Source organism: Capsella rubella, unplaced genomic scaffold (genome assembly GCF_000375325.1).
Source record: "Capsella rubella cultivar Monte Gargano unplaced genomic scaffold, Caprub1_0 scaffold_4, whole genome shotgun sequence".
NCBI lineage: Eukaryota > Viridiplantae > Streptophyta > Magnoliopsida > Brassicales > Brassicaceae > Capsella > Capsella rubella.
In genome coordinates, this window is record NW_006238920.1 from 14,063,566 (window position 1) to 14,084,189 (window position 20,624).

At 36.6% G+C, this 20,624-nt stretch overlaps 5 protein-coding genes and 1 non-coding gene across 6 annotated transcripts in view; 3 read left to right on the forward strand and 3 right to left on the reverse strand.

Annotated features, from left to right (window-relative positions):
• Positions 1-2,720, forward strand: part of LOC111831116 — a 6,371-nt gene extending 3,651 nt beyond the window's left edge. Inside the window, exon 3 of the mRNA XM_023784666.1 lies at positions 102-2,720. Within this exon, the coding sequence (XP_023640434.1) occupies positions 102-2,720 (2,619 nt within the window). The remainder of the gene's footprint in view (positions 1-101) is intronic.
• A 1,052-nt stretch (positions 2,721-3,772) lies between these two features.
• LOC17890304 (uncharacterized protein At2g39795, mitochondrial) lies at positions 3,773-5,050 on the forward strand. Its single transcript, XM_023784667.1, has 3 exons — positions 3,773-4,036; positions 4,333-4,769; positions 4,885-5,050. The coding sequence occupies exons 1-3, from the start codon at positions 3,773-3,775 to the stop codon at positions 5,048-5,050; spliced, it is 867 nt and encodes a 288-aa protein (XP_023640435.1).
• Positions 5,051-5,344: 294 nt separating this feature from the next.
• LOC111831117 lies at positions 5,345-7,102 on the reverse strand. The gene is made up of 3 exons (XM_023784668.1): positions 7,019-7,102; positions 6,166-6,234; positions 5,345-5,845 (listed from the first exon to the last, which is right to left on the reverse strand). The coding sequence occupies exons 1-3, from the start codon at positions 7,049-7,051 to the stop codon at positions 5,345-5,347; spliced, it is 603 nt and encodes a 200-aa protein (XP_023640436.1). The 5' UTR covers positions 7,052-7,102.
• A 7,364-nt stretch (positions 7,103-14,466) lies between these two features.
• Positions 14,467-16,319, forward strand: LOC17890371 (E3 ubiquitin-protein ligase At1g63170). Its single transcript, XM_006294227.2, has 5 exons — positions 14,467-15,123; positions 15,212-15,331; positions 15,427-15,559; positions 15,645-15,809; positions 15,907-16,319. Exons 1-5 carry the CDS (start codon positions 14,576-14,578, stop codon positions 16,081-16,083), a joined length of 1,143 nt encoding a protein of 380 aa, XP_006294289.2. The 5' UTR covers positions 14,467-14,575; the 3' UTR covers positions 16,084-16,319.
• A 401-nt stretch (positions 16,320-16,720) lies between these two features.
• Positions 16,721-16,808, reverse strand: LOC111831303. The gene has a single exon (XR_002834559.1). It is a non-coding gene; the product is annotated as a small nucleolar RNA snoR114 (small nucleolar RNA).
• Positions 16,809-17,065: 257 nt separating this feature from the next.
• LOC17890075 (BON1-associated protein 2) lies at positions 17,066-17,934 on the reverse strand. The gene has a single exon (XM_006295488.2). It carries the CDS (start codon positions 17,844-17,846, stop codon positions 17,256-17,258), a length of 591 nt encoding a protein of 196 aa, XP_006295550.1. The 5' UTR covers positions 17,847-17,934; the 3' UTR covers positions 17,066-17,255.
• Between the last annotated feature and the right edge of the window lie 2,690 nt (positions 17,935-20,624).

Sequence of the window (20,624 nt, forward strand, 5' to 3'; positions counted from 1 at the left end):
ACTGTCGCGCCGTTAACAACATCACGATCAAGTATCGACACCCGATCCCGCGGCTCGATGATATGCTCGATGAATTAAGTGGCTCCGTCATCTTCTCAAAGGTCGACCTCAAAAGCGGTTATCATCAAGTGAGAATGAAGGAAGGAGACGAGTGGAAGACAGCCTTCAAGACTAAGCAAGGGCTGTACGAGTGGTTGGTGATGCCGTTCGGCCTTTCCAACGCACCATCGACCTTCATGCGACTTATGAACCAGGTTCTTCGAACCTTTATCAATAAATTTGTCGTTGTTTACTTTGATGACATCCTTATCTATAGCAAGGGCCTAGAAGAGCATTTGGATCACCTTGAAATGGTGTTACAAACTCTTAGAGAGGCAAAACTATACGCAAATCTCACGAAATGCGTGTTCGGAGCTAATGAACTTGTCTTTTTAGGTTTTGTTATTAGTGAACAGGGACTTAAGGTTGACAATGACAAGATCAAAGCCATCGAGGAGTGGCCAACACCAACTAGTATCGGTCAAGTTCGAAGTTTCCACGGGCTGGCCAGTTTTTATCGACGATTTGTCCGAGACTTTAGCACCATCGCCGCACCTCTCACCGCGGTCATCAAGAAGAGTGTTGAGTTCCATTGGGGGGAAGCCCAAGAGAAGGCATTTAAAGAGCTAAAGAAGCGACTTACGGAAGCCCCACTCTTGGTTTTACCGGACTTCAACAAGACGTTCGAGGTCGAGTGCGATGCATCCAATGTTGGCATCGGAGCCGTTCTTACCCAAGGAGGCAAGCCGGTCGCCTATTTCAGTGAGAAGCTCAGCGGAGCAACCTTAAACTACCCGACCTACGATAAGGAGTTATATGCCTTAGTCCGAGCAATGGAAACTTGGCAGCACTACCTTCTCGCCCGAGAGTGCGTAATCCATACCGATCACGAGACCTTGAAGCATCTCCGAGGGCAAACCAACCTGAAGAGAAGACATGCTAAGTGGTTGGAGTTTATAGAGGCTTTCCCATACGTCATCAAGTATAAGAAAGGCAAGGAGAATATTGTGGCCGACGCCTTATCGAGACGACATGCTTTGATCACAACCATGGATGCGACCATCTTGGGGTTCGAGGGGCTTAAGGACCAATATGCGAACGACCCTGAATTTGGCGAATGTTACCGAGAGCATGGGAAGGCTAACTTCGACCGTTTCTTTATCCACGATGGGTTCTTATTCCGAGAACACCGACTTTGCGTACCGGATGGGTCGATACGCGAATTACTTCTCCGAGAGGCGCATGGAGGAGGGTTGACCGGACACTTTGGCGTGGCCAAAACCTTAGCTGTGTTACGAGAACACTTCTATTGGCCGAAGATGAAGCGGATGGTCGAGAAGTTTTGTGGCCGATGCTTGATTTGCCGAAAGGCCAAGTCGACGACCCGACCGCATGGTTTGTATACTCCGCTCCCGATCCCGGAAAGCCCTTGGGTCGATCTATCGATGGATTTTGTGCTAGGCCTCCCGATCATCGACAACAAGGACAGCATATTTGTGGTGGTCGACAGGTTCTCGAAGATGGCGCACTTCATTCCGTGCCACAAATCCAACGACGCGGTACACATCGCCAATCTTTTCTTCCGGGACGTGGTCAAGCTTCACGGGATTCCTCGCACGATCGTGTCCGATCGAGACAAGAAGTTTCTCGGACATTTCTGGCGGACTTTGTGGAAGAAGCTCGGGACGAGGTTACTTTACTCGACAGCCGCGCACCCACAAACCGATGGACAGACCGAGGTCACCAACCGAACCTTAGGCAACCTTTTGCGGACAACAATTGCCCAAAATAAGGGATCTTGGATCGATTGTCTTCCATTCCTCGAGTTCGCATACAACCGGTCCGAGCACTCGGCTACCAAGACGTCACCGTTCGAAGTTGTATATGGTTACAAGCCGCTGACTCCTTTGGATCTCCTCCCGTTGCCATTGGACCCGATCATTAGTCTTGAGGGAGTCGAGAAGAGCAAGTATGTCCGAGAGTTCCACGAGAAGATCCGCAAGAATATCGAAAAAAGGACCGAGCATTATGCCCGACAAGCCAACAAACGGCGCAAACCGATGATCTTCCAACCCGGCGATTGGGTGTGGCTTCATCTACGCCCGGAGAGATTTCCAACCCGAAGGAAAGACAAGCTCAGCCACCGAGGCGACGGACCATTCCAAGTCACCAAGCGGATCAATGACAATGCCTACCGTCTCGCACTACCGGGTGAGCCTCTTATCTCTACCTCCTTTAATGTTACTGATCTCTCTCCGTTTGATGTAGGGGACGAGGAGCATGTTTTGAGGACAAAACCATTTGAAGGGGGGAGGGATGATGTGACCTCGAGCAGCGACAGCATGGAACGGACGGACGAGACGCCCGGACGGACGGACGACGACCGAGACGGGACGAGTATCGACCGCTCGAGGCACGGACAGATCGAGAGATCGACTGAGGCGACCGACGACATCCGACAGACCCGATCGATGACTCGACCCAAAGTCCCGATTCTTGACCAAGGAGCGATCACAAGGAGCCGACGCATGGAGAAGAATGTCCGAGACCAATTCAACCTCTTCCTTCAAGGGTACATTCAAGATCATGCCTCGGACAAACATGTCTTCGACGATCCACCAAGTCAAGACGAAGAGCCATCATGGATGGTCTTCACCATCACCATTGGTGAAGACGTTTAAGTCGTTAGCGAGAGGCTGTACTCTTTTTCCTACCTCGGTTTTTATCCCAATGGGTTTTACCGAGAAGGTTTTAACGAGGCAGTTAATCCTAGCGCATTCCCGCGTTTACCCTAGACGCGTGAATCCTATCCTTACTTTGAATTTCGAACGTTAGTAATTTTTGTCCTTTTGTTTCAAGTGTTGTAAGCCGCTCGACCACACACGTGGCCTAGGGCAAGAATAGGCTCCTTCTCTCGATCGCACCTATTTAAAGGCTGCTCAACCCTTGTAATAGACACGCTTGCTTGAATCAAAACCCTAGGTTTCTCTCTTGCGTCATTTCTTCGTTTCTCTTACAAAGGCCTCACGCCGACTAAAGGATTCGAAAACCCTCGTCGATCGATCGAGCCGGGCTCCACCATCGACGGGTCAACCGTATCACGGGCTTTTCCATCACTCGTGTGTCGTTGAATCACTCCACCGTTCATCCACCGAGAGCATCTCTCATTCGTACGAGCGAGTTCTCCCATCCCGCATCAGCCGCTTCGTTCGCTCGACAGTATCCGATCCGTTCATCGATCCTCGTCCGTACCTTCGATCCGTCGAACGTATCCGAGGGTTCTTCAGAAAGGAAGAGAAATATTACTATGGTTACGTGACACTTCTTGTTGGCATTGAAATAGGTATTTAGGATTGTTATCATTCAAGATTATTTCTTAAATGTTTCAAACCATCCGACCAAAGATGTAGCTGAACTTCGTGAGCGGTTTGCTCACCTTGCAAAAATGTACATATGAGATTTAAGGGATATTTAAGTTTCCAAAAAGGAGTGATTAATAATAACTCGGTGACGAAGCATATTATGCGATATGGTAATATTTGGCGGAAATAGCACAATTCCTAATAATTTGTTTTACCATTTTAGGAGAGGGTAAAATAAGTGAGCTTGCTCTCCAAGTATTCACGATGCCCTAATAGCTCTCCAAGCTTAGCATTCACCGTTGTGTATATATTAGCCATAGCGGCGTGTGAAAGATCAAACATAGCAAATCTCAGTTGTTTACAATTTCTTTATGGGTTTTGCTAATTTGTGCTTCAGTAGGTCAGCATCAAGGCTAGCTTCTTCAGTGTGTGGTGGTCGAGTCAGGTCTATCTCCACCGTTGTCAACCGTCCGTCTCTTGTTCACAACCCATCTCCCCTAAGTCCCTTTGTCTCTCGTGGATTCCTGTACTCGACGGCTGCTGTTGATGATGACTGGGTCAGTTCGGAGAAAGCGGTTCTCCGGGTGATTGACGCTGAGTATAAAGGTCCTTTCGACGTCGTTGATGATGATGTGGTAATCTTTTCTAAAACACCTTATGTTTGTTATGCACTTGTTGAAAAAGGTTCATTTAAATTGGGAGATTTTGTTCATGTGGATACTGGATCTTTGTATGAGAAAATGTGCTTACTCTTCTGTAGCTACACACGATTTTGTCTCTTTCTGCTGGAGCTATATTGTTTCCTTTGCCCGTTTATATAATGTTTTACTTACCACTAGGTTTTGCAGTTTGACTCTACTCCTTTTTGCATTACAATTTTGAGCTAAGTTAGTGAAAATTTCCTGACATTTAAGAGATGTGTCTCGACCAGTTCACCAGATTTGTTAAGGCTCTCTGGAGGAATCGCTCTGTAGGCATGAGGAATCCTCCTGCAAGTTTCCCTTTCAAAGTTGAAGATAATCCTGGAGACAGGACTGTTACATTGACTAGAGAGCACAATGGGGAGCATATTGAAGTTGTAGTAAGCATGCTTTTTGATAATGGATCAAATGACGATGCTCATAGTGAAGAATCAAGTGATGATCATGATGATGATGCTCCGAGTAATGAATCAAGCAATGATGATGATGATGATTGTTCTTGTAACACTGTTATTCCTTTCGTTGTGACTGTTACCAAGAAGAGTGGACGTAGCCTAGAGTTACGCGGCAGGGCTACGGAGTCTTCATATGAGATTATCATTGATGCTATACATGTGAACCTACCAGGGGAAGATCCAGAGGTGATCCAGGACATGGATGATTTAGTGTAAGCCTTGTGAATAACAAAAAAAAAAGAAAAGAAAACAACAACTCTGTAATATAATACAGTTGCCATGATGATGGTTACAATTTGTGTGTGTTCCTCATTTTTCTTTTTGCAGACTAATGGATCACGAGGGCTTGAAGAGAAAGGCATTCAACAAGTATCTCGAGATCAGAGGATTGAATTCTTCCACATTCGATATTATTAAGAGTTACATGTTGAATAAATTGAAGCTAGAGTACTGGTTGTGGTTAGATCATGTTAAGGAGTTTTTGGAAGAATAGAAAGTTTTCTTCTGATTTGTAACTACAAACCTAGAGGGCTAGGTTCTCGAAATCTTTTCCAAGTCCATCGCCATAAAATAAAATCAAAATTTCTTTTAATGTTTGGCAATAGTCTCATGTTTGCTACGACCAGAAGCTAGAGAAAGCGATATATGAACACAAAATATGAGCAAATGATATCGTTTTGAACAAGTGAAACAAAGAAAGAGATTTGTGCTGAGTCAAACAGATTGAAACATAGAAAGATATTGAAACAGAGAAAACGTGAAACAGAGTAAACGAGCAACACAAGTCTCAAATATTCACACAGGTGATCGGTATGATGTAGGTCCCGTGCACAACGGTGAAGTAGCATCTCGTCCCGCGAATAGTGACTTTCAAATAGTAGGTATGAGGACACCATACCTTGTTACCCTGTTCATCAACCTCGTTGCTCTCATACATGTCATCAAAGTCTTCGAATTTGAGAGTCACAGTCTTGTGTCCAGATTTGTCCTTTTCCATAATTATCTCTTCTTTCATTCCATATATTTCTTTGATTCGTTTCAGCCCCTTCCGTAAGGGATTTCCAGCAGTTTTGGTCTTTCCAGCAGTTTTGGTCTTTCCAGCAGTTTTGGTTTCAACGGGTTTTTCGTATTCAGCTCGGAAAAATGTCCTCAGATCACCCTTCACTGTCTTTAACCAGGGCGCCTTTTCCTGTGATGAGTTTGAGTAGTCTCTGATGGAGAACAAGTGCAGTTTCAACTTCTCTTTAGGCGCAGCTTCCACCAAACTCTTATTTGAGCCAAAAGTGACCTAAAAAAGAGAGGAGAATGAAATAAGGTACATCTTTCATGTTGAATTTCAATTTAGGTCGTCAAGCTTCTGCAGTGGATGAAAGTTTTGAATTTTAATGATGTGACAAAGCTCGTTGGCACACTGAGAGTGATCACATACACAAGAATGTAACGAGTCAGAGAAACTGATTGTATCTCACTACTATTTTTGTATATTGTTAATGTTACAACAACAAATAAAAGTCCACATGAGCAAATAGAAACCCACATATAAGCAAATAGCAACCAAGCCCACGTAGCAAATAGAAACCAATAAACAGAAAAAGAAAATGTATAAACCTGAGTATGAGTACGACCTCCGACGGTATGAGGGACGGCGATGGTATGGGGTAGGATCTTCTTCACCATCTAAGTTAAATTACAACCAAAAAAAAAATATTTACTTAGGAACCACAACAAACAACAACAAAATCAAATCTTTAGCACAAAAGGTCTAGACCTTTTTTACACATTCCATCAATTTATAAATAACCAAAACAAACATAAATCTTTACTTTTTACATTCATCACATAGAAACCAAAACAAACAACAACAAAAATAAATTTTTTAGCACAAAAGGTCTAAAACCTCTTTTCAATTTATAAAAACCAAAACAAACCTAAATCTTTATTTTTTACATTCATCACATAGAAACCAAAACAAACAACAACAAAAATAAAAATTATAGCAAAAAAGGTCTAAACCCTCTTTTCACATTCCATCATTTTATAAAAAACCACGACAAACATAAATCTTTACTTTTTACATTCATCCAATAAGAACCAAAACAAATAACAATAAAATAAAATCTTTAGCAAAAAAGGTCTAAACCCTCTTTTCACATTCCATCATTTTATAAAAAACCACGACAAACATAAATCTTTACTTTTTACATTCATCCAATAAGAACCAAAACAAATAACAATAAAATAAAATCTTTAGCAAAAAAGGTCTAAACCCTCTTTTCACATTCCATCATTTTATATAAAAAAAAACACAACAAACATAGATCTTTAGTACTCCTTTTTACAAAAAAAAAAAAGAAAGAAGAAAAGCACTAATGTTTTATTTGGGTCCATGGCTAGCTACTTAAATGTTGAGAAAAGAAAAAAAGGCAAGAAGAAAGAAAAAACTAAAATCTACATGACTTACTTGGAATGGGCGAAACTTGCTCAAGGATAGCATATCTCTCTTTTCTTTATGATCCTTTCTTTCTCTCACTTTCTTCTATATTTTTGTTTGTGCTAGTTGGTATAAAAGCAAGAGTATCGATTGTAAGAGTAGATGTGGTAAAAAAGTAATAATGTAAAAGTAATTAGGGTAAAGAGGAACGTGAGGAGGGATCGTCAGTCGAGGGTTATGACACATTTCATATTTTATCTCAATAAGGAATGTTTTCTTTATGTCTGCATTTTTACATCATTGAGAGAAATAATGGGAGGTTTTTGGCCAAAAAGAGATAGATGTATATACACATTACACATATGTATAGATAAGAGAGAGAGAGAGAGAAAGAGACAGAGACAGAGATCAGAGAGAAAAGAAACAAGACAAATATTGGGATCGTTCGAACTAAGGTTTGTTTCTTTTGATCAGATTAAAAAGAAAATACATAAAGTTTGTGAGAGTGCCTATTTGTCTTTTTTTTTTTTTTTTTTTTTTTTTTTTTTGAACACCAAGAGTGCCTATTTCTCTAAAATGTAATTTGGTTTTTACATGTTCAGTTTTGGTTCGATTGAGATCTTACAGTAATATGTTCATAATATGTTGAGTTTAAAATTTACAGTAACATGATCATAGAGAAGCATAAGACCATGCGAGATGGCTATTAAACTTGTTTTGGCCTATCCATGGGCCCATTATCTTTTTCCCAAAATAGAAATGTTTTTCCTCACCCATTTGGACCACATCTCATTTAATTCCCTTTGTGTTTTCTTTTCTCTTTTTTTTTTCTTTTTTTTTTTGCTTTTGTTTATAGATCTTTTTATTTTTAAGTCCAAGATACACAACAAAATAACAAACATCGATTAAGAATCTGCTAAAATTAATCAAGCGTGTGTATTCATTTTCTTCTTTTTTTTTTTTAATTACATGCAACCCTAATATTAATCAAAAAATTACTACAAACTTAATTGGACTCAAAAATATTATTGTAGAAAGAGAAAATTGTGGGGAATGCCATGTACAGTATCAAATCTTCTTTAAAATGCCATTTTTTATAACTTCTTTCAAAACATGCCATAGATCCAATGTAAAACGACCATGTTACTCTTTTCCTTTTCTTTCATTATCTCTCTCTTTTTCATCTTTTTTTCTTCTTCCAACAACAAATAGTTCTAGTAGAACAGATCCGACGGACGAACTCCGGCGGACAAATCCGACGGACAAACTCCGGCAGACAAATCCGGCGGACAAACTCCGGCGGAGCATAGCCACTTCCGGTGCCCTCTCATCAATGAAATTTGTAAAACCTAATTTTTCTCTTTTTCAATAATTATCTCTTTCTTCTTCTTCATCTTCTTTTTCTTCTTCCAATAACAAGCTATTCCGGCGGACCAAATCTAGCAGACGAATTCCGGCGGACCAGATCCAGCAGATGAAATTCGGCGGACCAGATCCAGTAGACTAATTCTGACGGACCAGATCCAGCGAACTAATTCTGGCAGACCAGATCCATCGGACTAATTCCGGCGGACCAGTTCCAGTTGACCAGAACTCCGGCAGACGAGTTTCGACTAGAACTCCGCCGGACGAGTTTCGACCAGAACTCCGGCGGACGAGTTCCGGCAGACCATAGTCAGTTCTGGTGAACTATAACAAGTTCTCGCAAACCAGATTCGACGGACCAGTTATGACAGACCAAATAGACGAGTTCCGATAGACCAGATTTGGCAGACCAGTTCAAGTGGACCATAGACAGTTCCGACGAACTATAACCAGTTCCGGCGGACCAAAGAGACCAGTTACGATGGACAAGTTATGGCAAACCATTCCCGGCAGACAAAAACTAGTTATGATAGACTTGTTTCGGCTGACAGTTCAAGTGGATCTGATTCGACGGACCACATGATAAAACAAGTGATGCGTTTATGGTGGACAAGATTCATTTTTCTATTGATGGACAACATTCGACGAACCAATTTTAGTGGAGTAGACTCGAAATAGTTATGTCGGATCAGATCTAGTGGACCAGATCTAGTGGACCAGATTTTTTTTTTTTTTGATTTTGTTTTTTTCAAAATATTTGCCTGAGGGCAAAATCGTCCATACTAAATTTTTTGTGGCAGGATTTGAAAGGAGTTTTCAAAAATGGCAATTAGAGAAGATTGAGTTTCAAAACTGGCATGGAAGACAAAATTCCCTTGTATAAATCAAAGTGGACTTTTCTGGAAAAAAAAAAGAAGAAGAAAGAGACAGAGAGCGGTACCCATAAGTGGCAAATTAGTATTTTGCCGTTATGAACCCATACACACATATATGCGATTACATGTCTGTGTAGATATGCAATACTTTTCTGTCAAAAATGTCAACATCCCCCTTTGCTCTTTATTGTCCACTGTTTCTTTAATTTGCACGAAGGTAAGAGTAAGGAATGAACAAGTAGTATACATATATGTAAATGATGTCTTCTTCTTTTTTTTTTCTCTCTTTTTTGGGTCAGTTATTAAGCACCAAAAGAGTCCATGATATTGAATTTATATTCTCATTAAAATTGTAAGAAAGAACCAAAAAAAAAGAAACTAACAAAACGATGGTGTTTTGCTTTTTACCACTATACATAATTAATGGCATTTATTAGCTTGTAACACAGTATAATATACAGTGCTTACCTGTTAGGTCGATCTCAACTCTCAAGTAAATTAAACATAAATGCAAATGATTGAAGATGCATTTTCTACACTACAAATCTACATTAGTAAGTACCTGGTATAGTTTAACATCAATGCAATGGTTGAAGAGGGATCCAATTTTTGTAGTAGTATATGTTGTCTTTGTTAATAAAAAGAAAGAAAGATAAAGAGTGTTTTAGGAAAGAGATATTCTCAATAATTAGTTCATCTATAGTTTACCACCGAATTGATTAGTGATTTAAAAAGTTTGATGAAACAGATCCCAACGTTGGGTTCGATCGAGTTTAATAGTACCATGTTATAAACATTAAAAACAAACAAAAAGATTTTAAAGTTGATAGGCCAAAGAAATAGCAAATGGTGACGTGGAATTAGAAATATGAGTTCTCTTTTAAAGATACAACTAATAGAGAGTTAAGTGTGTGTGTGTGTGATGATTAATTAATCTTAGCTTCTTGGCAATGGAACTAAATTAAAGTATGAGAGAGAGAGACAAGTGTGTGTGTCTGATGATAATCTAGCTTCTTGACGATGGTAAAGTGAGAGAGAGTGAGTGAGAGAGAGAGAGAGAGACTGTAATGTGTTGACAAGTGTTAATGTGTGTGATCATAAAAATTTCACATCAAACTTGATCCCAAAAAAAAATCTCTCTCTCTCTCTCTCTGAGTTCTGTCATTATAGTCCTCCTTGGTCACACTAACAGTAATTCATAACAAACAAAAATATATACTCCATTACATTATATATAAATAATATTCCAGTATATAAAAAAAAATATAGTATCTCTATAATACACTCTCAAATACATGCGTGGATTCTTCTTATACGTTAGTAGTTCTCTGATTCTTTTACGAATTGAAATAGACTACTGATTACTGTTTATGTATTGATCAGAATGACATTTTATTCCTGGTGTATTTTGATATAACGCTGTTCATCATATGATACCAGTTAGTATTTTTTAAGGTAAGTAGTCAATCATACAAGCAACCACCAAAACTTTCACTCACCTTGCACTTATTAAAATAATTAAAAATAAAAAAACATCAATGAGATTTGTATTAAACAGCTACAAAATAATATAAATATAATGCCTCTCCAATAACAAATACTAATTGAATAAATACATCACCCAATACTCTGCTACGTACCAACTATACTTACTTAATTGATAAATTAAAACGTTTCAGTACTATAAAATTAGTTTAATAATTTTACATCTTTTTTTTTTAACAGAAAAAAACTTTTATACATAGGTTGTTGTTTTGTTCAAATTATACAATGGGTTTATTTTTAGTAGACTATTTTAAGCACCACTCTTGCAGTGACGAAATACATATCTACGTGGACTTATGTTTTCTTACAGAGTGAACACCGACAAGTCTCTGTTCCAACATTTGTCACTAGTATTATTTTTTATTTTATTATGTTCAATCTGTAATCTTACAAATAGCTCCCAGTTCTACTTTACTACTATACGACTTATTACGTCGTGATACTAGTAGTACATTTACAGTTATTTATGAAAATTTACTTGGTTTCCCAAGTTTACATCACATAAAAGATTATAGATATAGCAATTAATACGGTTATATAATAAAGTAAGTGTGTTTTAAGAAAGATAAACACACGACACGCGCGACACCGATACTAGTGATTGATTACAAAAGGTGGTCACACACAATTGAATATCAGGCGGTCTCATCATCTCTTTCACTCAAACAAAGAAGAAGCTTTATCTCTCTTTCGCCTCGCCGGAACCTATGTCGAAGATGACGATTTATAATCATAATGATGCATGATTTATATACAGAGAACACAGCAAGACAAATAAACAAAAAAAAAAGTGACTAGTGGAATCACACAATTGTGTTACAAACAATGACCGGAGAGACAAATTCAATAAAGAAATGGAAACATCCACAAGTTGCACTTAGGTAAAACTATCTATACCAGTCAGTGGCTCTGTGCTTGGCAGCCCTTTAGATGAGCTTTCTCCTATTTTAAGCGTTTCAACTGTTGCTCACTTGTCTTCTGCTTGCTTTATGAATCAGCAACGCTTTAGTCTTCAAGTCTCACCATAACTCTTGCCTTTTTACTTCTCCCATAATGAGATGATAAACACAAAAATGAATATACCATCATCATCTTGATACGTTCTCTCAGGAACTGTTAAATTGGTTTGAGGTAACAGAAAAGGAAAACGTAAAAGTTTGGCCTTTTTAAATTTGTATTTTTTTTTTTTATCTACCTAAACTAAACTGATACTAAAAAGATTTGACACTAATAATAGTTAATTAGAAGATACGAGACAAGTAATATTCCCAAATCAAGCAATCCTAATATTATTAATTAGCTTACACACACAACCTCTGTCGTTTTCCCATGTAAAGGAACCTCCCCGGCCTAAAGAAGAAAAATAAATGATTATTCGGTTTAATTAACACTAGATTTGGACCCGCACATACGTGCGGGAATATATTTTTGGATATAATTATTTGATACAATCTTTATAAATCATATTTATAATGATTTAGTTTCATCAAATTTCTGAATTTTTGTAATGGTTACATTATAATATTTGGATCGATGCAAAGAAAAATCCAGATCGACATGATGATGGATCCGATTTGGTATGAGACCGGATCCGGATCAATTGTAAACTAATGTAATCTATTATATTTTTAGTAGACGATTGAACTATGAAATCGGATAAATGCCAAAAATATCAAATTTCGCAAAACGAATTACCTAAACTGTCAAGGTGGAAAAATATACTTTGATAACGAGGTCGATTGGTAACGACTGTTACTTGTGGCTGTAGAGACTTTAACTTTAAAATTTTGGCTGCAAAGAATTTCGCTGTAGATGTTTTGGCTGTAGAAACTTTTACTGTTAAAATCTGATTGGTAAAGAACAACTTTTAAAGTTATGCATATTATTTTTATTTTTATTATTTTATATTTATAATAAATATAAATTATATTATAAATGACTTTATAAAATAAAAGTATTATGAAATGGATCTTAAAAGAACAAGAAAAAAATGAGAGTAATTAATTTATAAAAATAAAATATATAAAATTTATTTATAAACTTGTGAAAAGGTTTTAAATGTAATGGGGATATGAAAAATAAATCCTTTTAATTGATTAAATTTAAAACCAGGTTTTTGACGCTTTGAAAAAAATGAGAAAAAAAAGAAGGAAAAAAAAGAAGTGACTTTTAATGCTTTAAAAAAAAATAAAAGCAAAAAATGTTGATTGACAAATTAATTACTGTTAAGGCTTTAAAACCATTTTAAAGCCTTAAAAGTCATCACCAATCGCCCTCAACGTATTTGATGTTTTTTTACCAGTAAAAAGTCTATCCCATGAACGCCACATGAACACTGTTTACATTCATCCCGTTTGAATTTGCAAAAATCCGTGGGTAGCATACATTTTGATAAATTTTCTAAATTAGAAATAATTTTTCTAATTTAGACATAATGCATATCTTACGTTTGAATATTCTCAAACTCTCTTAAACTTTAAAGTTATCATCTAAAGTAGATATTTACCCGTTCAAAAGTTAACTCATATTCAAATGAAATTATGAGATTCGAATATAGATAAAAAAAAACTATTTAGATTTTTATACAAAATTTATCTCTCCTACATCTTATCATGAATAGTTTGGAAATATTTTTTCATTTGCGTTTCACATTCACCGTTTTCCGTTCAGATATTGGCAGGGTAATGTTCGTAATGTTTTACACCCTTACGTACTTGCAAAGTTATATTTTTAGATATAATTATTTGATATACTATTTATCTATGTTAACATTTTAAAGTAGTTTTTGAAATAAATCATAGACTTTTAAACTATTTACAAAAAATACCACTGCATTTAATACACTATCTTTAAAATTAAGTGGAAAATAGTTTGAAAATAATAGAAATAGAAACACATCGATATTTAGAAGATTTAAAATTATAGTTCTCCTATCATATTTGTTGATTTGATTTTTTTTAATTGTTTTTAATCGTCCAAAGTAGAAATTTACTTAAACTTCGATCAAAAATTTATATTTATAGTATTTATATTGATAATACTTATATTCAATAGAATTTAAATATTTAGAGTATTTAATCTTTTAAACTTTTATTTACCTAATTTAAACTGTAGATATGTTTACATATATACAGTTTAAAATACTATAAATATAAATTATTTTAAACGTTTCAAAAATTAAAATATAATAATATTTTGAAATATATTAGTTTAAATTAGGAAAAATATTTATACTCCCCTTGGACATAATTTATTTTAAACGTTTATTTACCTAATTTAAACTGTTTACATATATACAATTTAAATACTATAAATATCAATTTATTTCCAACGTTTCAAAAATTAAATGTTATAATATTTTGAAATATATTAGTTTTAATTAGGTGAATTTTATTAGAAAAATATAAAATATGTTTACAAAATAAAAATTTCGAATTTAATAGGCCTTATTTTATGGTAACAAATTTATTATGATTTCCATAAATATATATTGGTTAGTTATTAGTTTTGATTTTTTATTTATTTTTAAGCATATTTTTTAATTAAAAATCTGTCATTAATTTTGTTTGGCTATAGATTTAGGATTACATTTTATTTCATTTTTTTTATTTAATCTGTTTGGTTACACTTTTAAAAAATGCTCCACTTTTAATAGTATAGATTTCCAGTGAAATTCAATTATTCAACCAAGAGAGAGAGAGACCAATTCAAATTCAAAGCTATTTTCATTTTCTTTTTCTTTTCAATTCGTCAAAGATCCAATCCGAAATTTTGGAACCGTGTTTGCTCCGACACCGTACTAATGTATCCTCCACCGCTTCCTGTCTCCTCCTCCTCTTCCTCTCCGGCGGCGGATGTTTCGTCGCCGCTTCTGAATCGAAACCGGCGTCCTCTCTCCCGTTCCTCGCAGCCGCTACGTGGCGCAGCGTCGCGGCTTCTTCGCCGAGCTAGCAGTCGCCGGTTGATGCTTCGTGAGTCATCGGTTCGAGTCCGTGAGAACGCGGCTGAACAGATTGAGGAGCGTCAGAGTGAGTGGGCGTATTCGAAACCGGTCATAGTCTTAGATGTGCTCTGGAACCTGTCTTTTGTGTTGGTCACAATTGCTATTCTAGGGTTTAGTTCTGATGAGAATCCTGATGTTCCTCTTAGATTCTGGATACTTGGGTATAATCTTCAGTGTTTGTTTCATGTTGGCTGTGTTATCGCTGAGTGTCGTCGACGCCGACTACATATTGATGATTTTCCCAACGAAGATTTAGTTTCGGGTTCAAGCTCAAATCAGGGATCTAGTGAAGATGAATCTGATGATTACGCCGTCGTAGATGATTCCCAGATTGAGCCTGGAACTAGGTTAAGCTTCTAAGCTTTGATCCCTTTCCTTTCTTTATACTACTTCCGTTGAATGTTATTTGATCTTCTTAGTGGTCCTTCTTTCTAGCCTGGCTAAGCACCTTGAATCAGCAAATGCGATCTTCTCCTTTGTTTGGTGGATCATTGGGTTTTATTGGGTCACTGCTGATTCTGAGGAACTCGCTCATAGTTCACCTAAACTTTACTGGTTCGTTTTGGATACACACATTAGCTTCTTTTGCTTTGTTTGAGCTTTTAGATGGAACCTCTTACTTCATATACTTATGTTTCTCTTGTCTGCAGGCTCTGTGTCGCGTTTCTCGCCTTTGATGTTATCTTTGTGGTCCTTTGCGTTGCTGTTGCTTGTCTTATCGGTATTGCTGTTTGCTGCTGTCTGCCTTGCATCATTGCGGTTTTGTACGCTTTGGCAGATCGGGTGAGTCAAGACTGGTGTTTTCGGTAGATTGTGTTTAGTTATATGGTAAGAGACTTTTTCTAATGCTACTTTCTTCATGTTTCAGGAAGGAGCATCGGATGAGGAGATAGAAAGGCTCCCAAAATTCAAGTTTCTGACGGTAAGAAACTCAGAGAAAGTGAACGGTGAGATACGAGAATCTCATGGAGGAATAATGACCCAACTTAGTGTTGACTCTCCATCTGAGCGTGTGCTATCAAGCGACGAAGCTGTAAGTCAAATAACCCATCCGAATCCAAAATCTTATCAAAATATCCAAACGGGAGATGACCATTGGTACAAACAAATGAACCTTTGCCTCTTTTCAGGAATGTTGCATTTGTCTCTGTGACTATGAAGATGGAACAGAGCTGAGAGAACTTTCATGCAGACACCATTTTCATGAAGCTTGCATAGACAAATGGCTACGCATTAATGCCACTTGCCCTCTTTGCAAATTCAACATTCTCAAAACCGGCGAACAAAGTGGCAACGACGCAGTATGATGAAAGTTTCTCCATTCAGACTCATTTATCGGTGACGGTGATATTTGTCTCTCTCCACTGTTAAAGTTGAAAGCTTTAAGTATCGCAGTGGAAACTTGAGACATCCGGATGGGGCTTGAGCTCTTTCTCAGTTTCTTTACTATTTCAGTATTTTGTTGTGTAAATACAGTAAGTAAATAGTTATACAGGTCGAGATTATATTTTATATAAGAATGATGTTTTGCCGTGTGGTTTTAGTGTTTGCAACAACAACTAAGAGAGAACTTGTCTTTGCGCATGTGAGTGTAGTAGACGCCCACACAAACTTCCTTCAACCAAAGTGATTGAAAAAAAAACGTTTTCATTACGTTATAAAACGTATCAAAGAATGCAACTTCTTAATGGATTGGAGCGATTAATAAAAATTTGTTAAAATAGTATTTAAATAAAAGTATTGTTTGGTTTGGTCATATAATTTGGTAAAGTTAATAGTTCATTATCAAGATGCAAAATACGATTGTTTCTAAAGCACATTTTATCCACTTCTGGTAACACTTTCATCACAATTCTATTGTACACAGCTACTAGCTAATTATTACATAAAATATATTGTATAGTTTCGAAAATAAAGAAAATGAGAAAAAAAAAAAGAAGAAGAAAGCTCAGATGCGCACCTATATCGTCTGTAAATCAGACGTTAGTGATGAACCCAAATCCATCATTATGCGCTATATTCCTCACAGCTTCGAATCGTTGGTAAGGTATCGAACCTGACGACATACCAAAATTCTTCACACACTTTAACCACCAGACGACTAATTCTTATTGTGGACTGCTGCGCAAACATATTATATAAAGTCAAACTATTGTTGTCGTCATGGAAATTTCATGTAGTGTATGTATATAATTATTTTTACTATAAAAATCTTAAAACAAATATGTTTTTAGAAAAGAAACCTTAAACAAAGCTAGAATAACAAAATCAGAGACACGAGAAAAACGATTGTGAAAGCTTTTAAGCAAATGTGTTTTATTTATTTCATAATACTTCAATCGAACAGATTTCATGATTAATCAACGTTTTATTTTATTTTTTCCCATTAAATCCCAATTTTCGGAATAAACATGGCAAAAAAAAAATCAAAAGATAAATATGTGCAGTCGTAGGATCAAGTCAGGTACGAAAAATAAAATTAAGCCGGGCGTTGGTACGCACACCAAACAGGAACTCCGGTGACTACACGACCACCGCCATAAACAGCAGTGGAAGCCATTGATGAAGAAGTCCTCGGTCTCCACATATGGTTATTAGCAGCAGCTTGGGAAGAACACGGCGCAAATGAAGACGAAGGCAACGGCACTGGTATTGATCTGTCAGGTTTCACCATGATAGAGACATTGACGACGCCGCATTTGTCACCATACTCATCTCTCAACCTGTAACTCAAGAAGTTCAAATGCCCTTGCGGAGCAAAACCTCCCATGAAATCCGTCACGGGAATCTTGGCGTATCCGACATGTTTCTCAGCTCCTCCACTCGTCCGATAACGTACCTCGACGGTAATGAACCCTACGGTTCCGTTTATTGGCATCTCCATGTCGAATTTGTGTTTCCAAACAGGACAGCTCCCACCCAGATCATCCGGCTTGGAAGCAAAATATTTCTGGTCGATGCTGACGACGCTGTATGTTTTTCTCTTCAATGGTTTACGATCTGCCTTGAGCCCTTCTGCTGAGATCACCTCAATCTCGAGTGACCGTTTCATTGTTGCTGAATACGACATGGTCTGTCTTTAATTATGTTTATGTGTGTGTATATAAGTCTAATCCTCTTTGCAGGAGATGATTCCCTCTTATTGTTTTGTTTCTTGAAATCGGAGAACTGAGTGAGCGTATATATATATATATATATATATATATATATATAACGAAGGCGCACGCTTTTTTCGTCGTTGTTTCCACTTAGTTTCTAATGTGTTTTGTTTTTATCTTATTTTCTGAGAAATTTCAATATCTTTTTTGTTTTTTGTCAACACCAGTCAGAGTTTTAGACCGTTGCATCTTCTATACTTTTAAATTGATTTAATCAATAATGGGAATATATTCTTCTTCGTCTTATCGCGCGTAATATATATGTATATATTCTTATTCTAGAATTGATTTTATAAAATAATATTATTGTTATTCAGTGCATTATTTTTTTACCGGGATTGGGAGGTAAAAGTTATATGATAAACATTAGAATTATTATTTTTAATTACAAGAGATAGGATTAGATGACGTGGTGGATCGGATGGTTCGTGGAGGCTTGGCATGGCCAGTGGCATGATCAACGGTGGCGGGCGGCGTGTCTACATTTTTAATAAAATGATGCGTCTTTGTTGCAAATTAATACTTTGATTACATCACTTCATTTTACGTATTTTACTCAATTTTCCTTAAATATTATTAATCGATTTTGTTTTTTTGTAAACTACAGTAGCTTGTAGCTTTTCTTCAAAGAAAAGGCTCGGTCCTCCACTACAAAGACAGACAGACCTCTACGATTTTGCTTTTGTTTAAAGATTTTTTTTGGTTTTCCCACAAAAAAACCAAACAGGACGTATAATTTTCACGAATATTTTTAAGATTTTCTATTTGTGAACAAGTGAAACGTAGAAACTTCGTCTTTATTATATAAAATTACCAAGTTCACGAAATTAACTAGTAATTTAGTTGGAGGGAAATTATGAAAGTGCCAATTTAAAGGAAGACATTGCGTACGTGGAACGTAATATCTTTTGAGAAAGTCTTTTGGCGCTAGTTTGATGGAGTCGTTGTTAAGGCACGTGTCATTCAATTGACTTGTTGTTGAAGGAAACTGATACGATCATTCGAACGAAGTTTTCAGGTATTTCTTGCTTTTTATTCTCTGTTCAAATTAACGTCGTCGGTACGCGTTTTCCGTACCAATGGAATCGAGTTTTTTTTTTTTTTTAACACATACCATTCTCCGATCGTTGGCCAGTTCATCATAATAACCTCAGCAACAATTTTGCCACATAACATAATATATAACAGACTTCATAATAATATAGAAATTAATTAATCTCTCGCATCTTCGCATTGGAGACTAAAAATTGTGAGTGGACGTACGTACGTCTTATCATAAAAAGAGCCATTAACCCCTCTCGTAAACACGAAGAGCTGCAATGGCCGTTGGGTTTAGAGGAAGAACAACTTACCGTCCGAGAACACACTATAGCCGTTTTCTCACATTAATTGCGTGTAGTGTATATATATAAATATTTTGACGTCGACGGACCAGTAGTAAAGTCTTACAAATTGTTATAGTAATCTAGTTACGTGATTCATCCGCTTTCAAACAGTCGGTGTAGGCAATAGCTGGGATAGGTAGAACCAGGTCTTTGACATCTTCGCTAACAACATCATGACCTGCATGCATATATATATTAAAAAAAAAAAAAAACGCAACTACGGACGTCATGGTGATCATCTCCTTCTTCTCAACCATGCATCTAGAAGTAATTAAGTTAATTAAAGTAAATGTGGGGAAAATCATACTACATACATGAACATGATACACCCATATTTGAAAAGTTTAAAACTACCACGAGGCTATTATAACGACGACTACCTTTTTAATGAATTATTTTTTATGACCGAATGAATAGAATATGACTGTTGGGCTTAGCTTGCAGTGATGAATAAATCATTACAGGCTGTTTCTTGGAAATCTATCGCGTGTTATTTGCCTCGTTATTTCATCATGGAACACACTCGATCGATCAATGATAATGCAATAATACGTGTTCTACAATGTTGTCGTGTTGACTTCCAGGGGATCAGTAGTCTTCGATCGGTGTTATGTCCATAACCATTTTTTGTTGATTGCGCGGGAAAAAGACGAACTGTAATTTACAAGGTAAAAACGACGTAACGTTTGCGTATGGAAGTGTTGTTTTCTAAATATTGAAAGATGAGTGAATAACATGCAATAATTTTGTCGATTGTTATTATAAACCGAGAATGTATAATAATAATTCGCATGCAGACCAAAATGCGTTCAAATTTGTTACAATAACGATATATACAATCCAATGTTCAAACATTTCATCCTTAATATCGAGGATTTAATTTTGTTGTTCTTTTCGTTAATTAGTCAGAAGATAAAGAAACATATCGATGGTTTTTTTTTTTTTTCTTTTTTTTTGTTGGAATTTTTTAGTTGCTTCCTAGCTTACTTCATCTTATCCAATGTGGAAAAAGTAAACAATTTGATTTATATTAAATTCTAAAATACTTATCTGCACGATTCTTAATTATAGTTTTATGGCTAGCTGATGAATCTGTGATAGTACAAGCATTTATGAAGTACTCGTTAAAAGATAATTGACCTGCAGCAAGCAAATAGCAAGTCTTTGTATCATTTTTCCACCAATATATAGTTTTAATTACAATGATTGTGTTTATATATAAAATAAATCTTAAATTGAGAAAAATCCCGGTAGTTGTTTCAGACATCTCTCACATGTCGAGATAACAGAAACATATGATTTTTT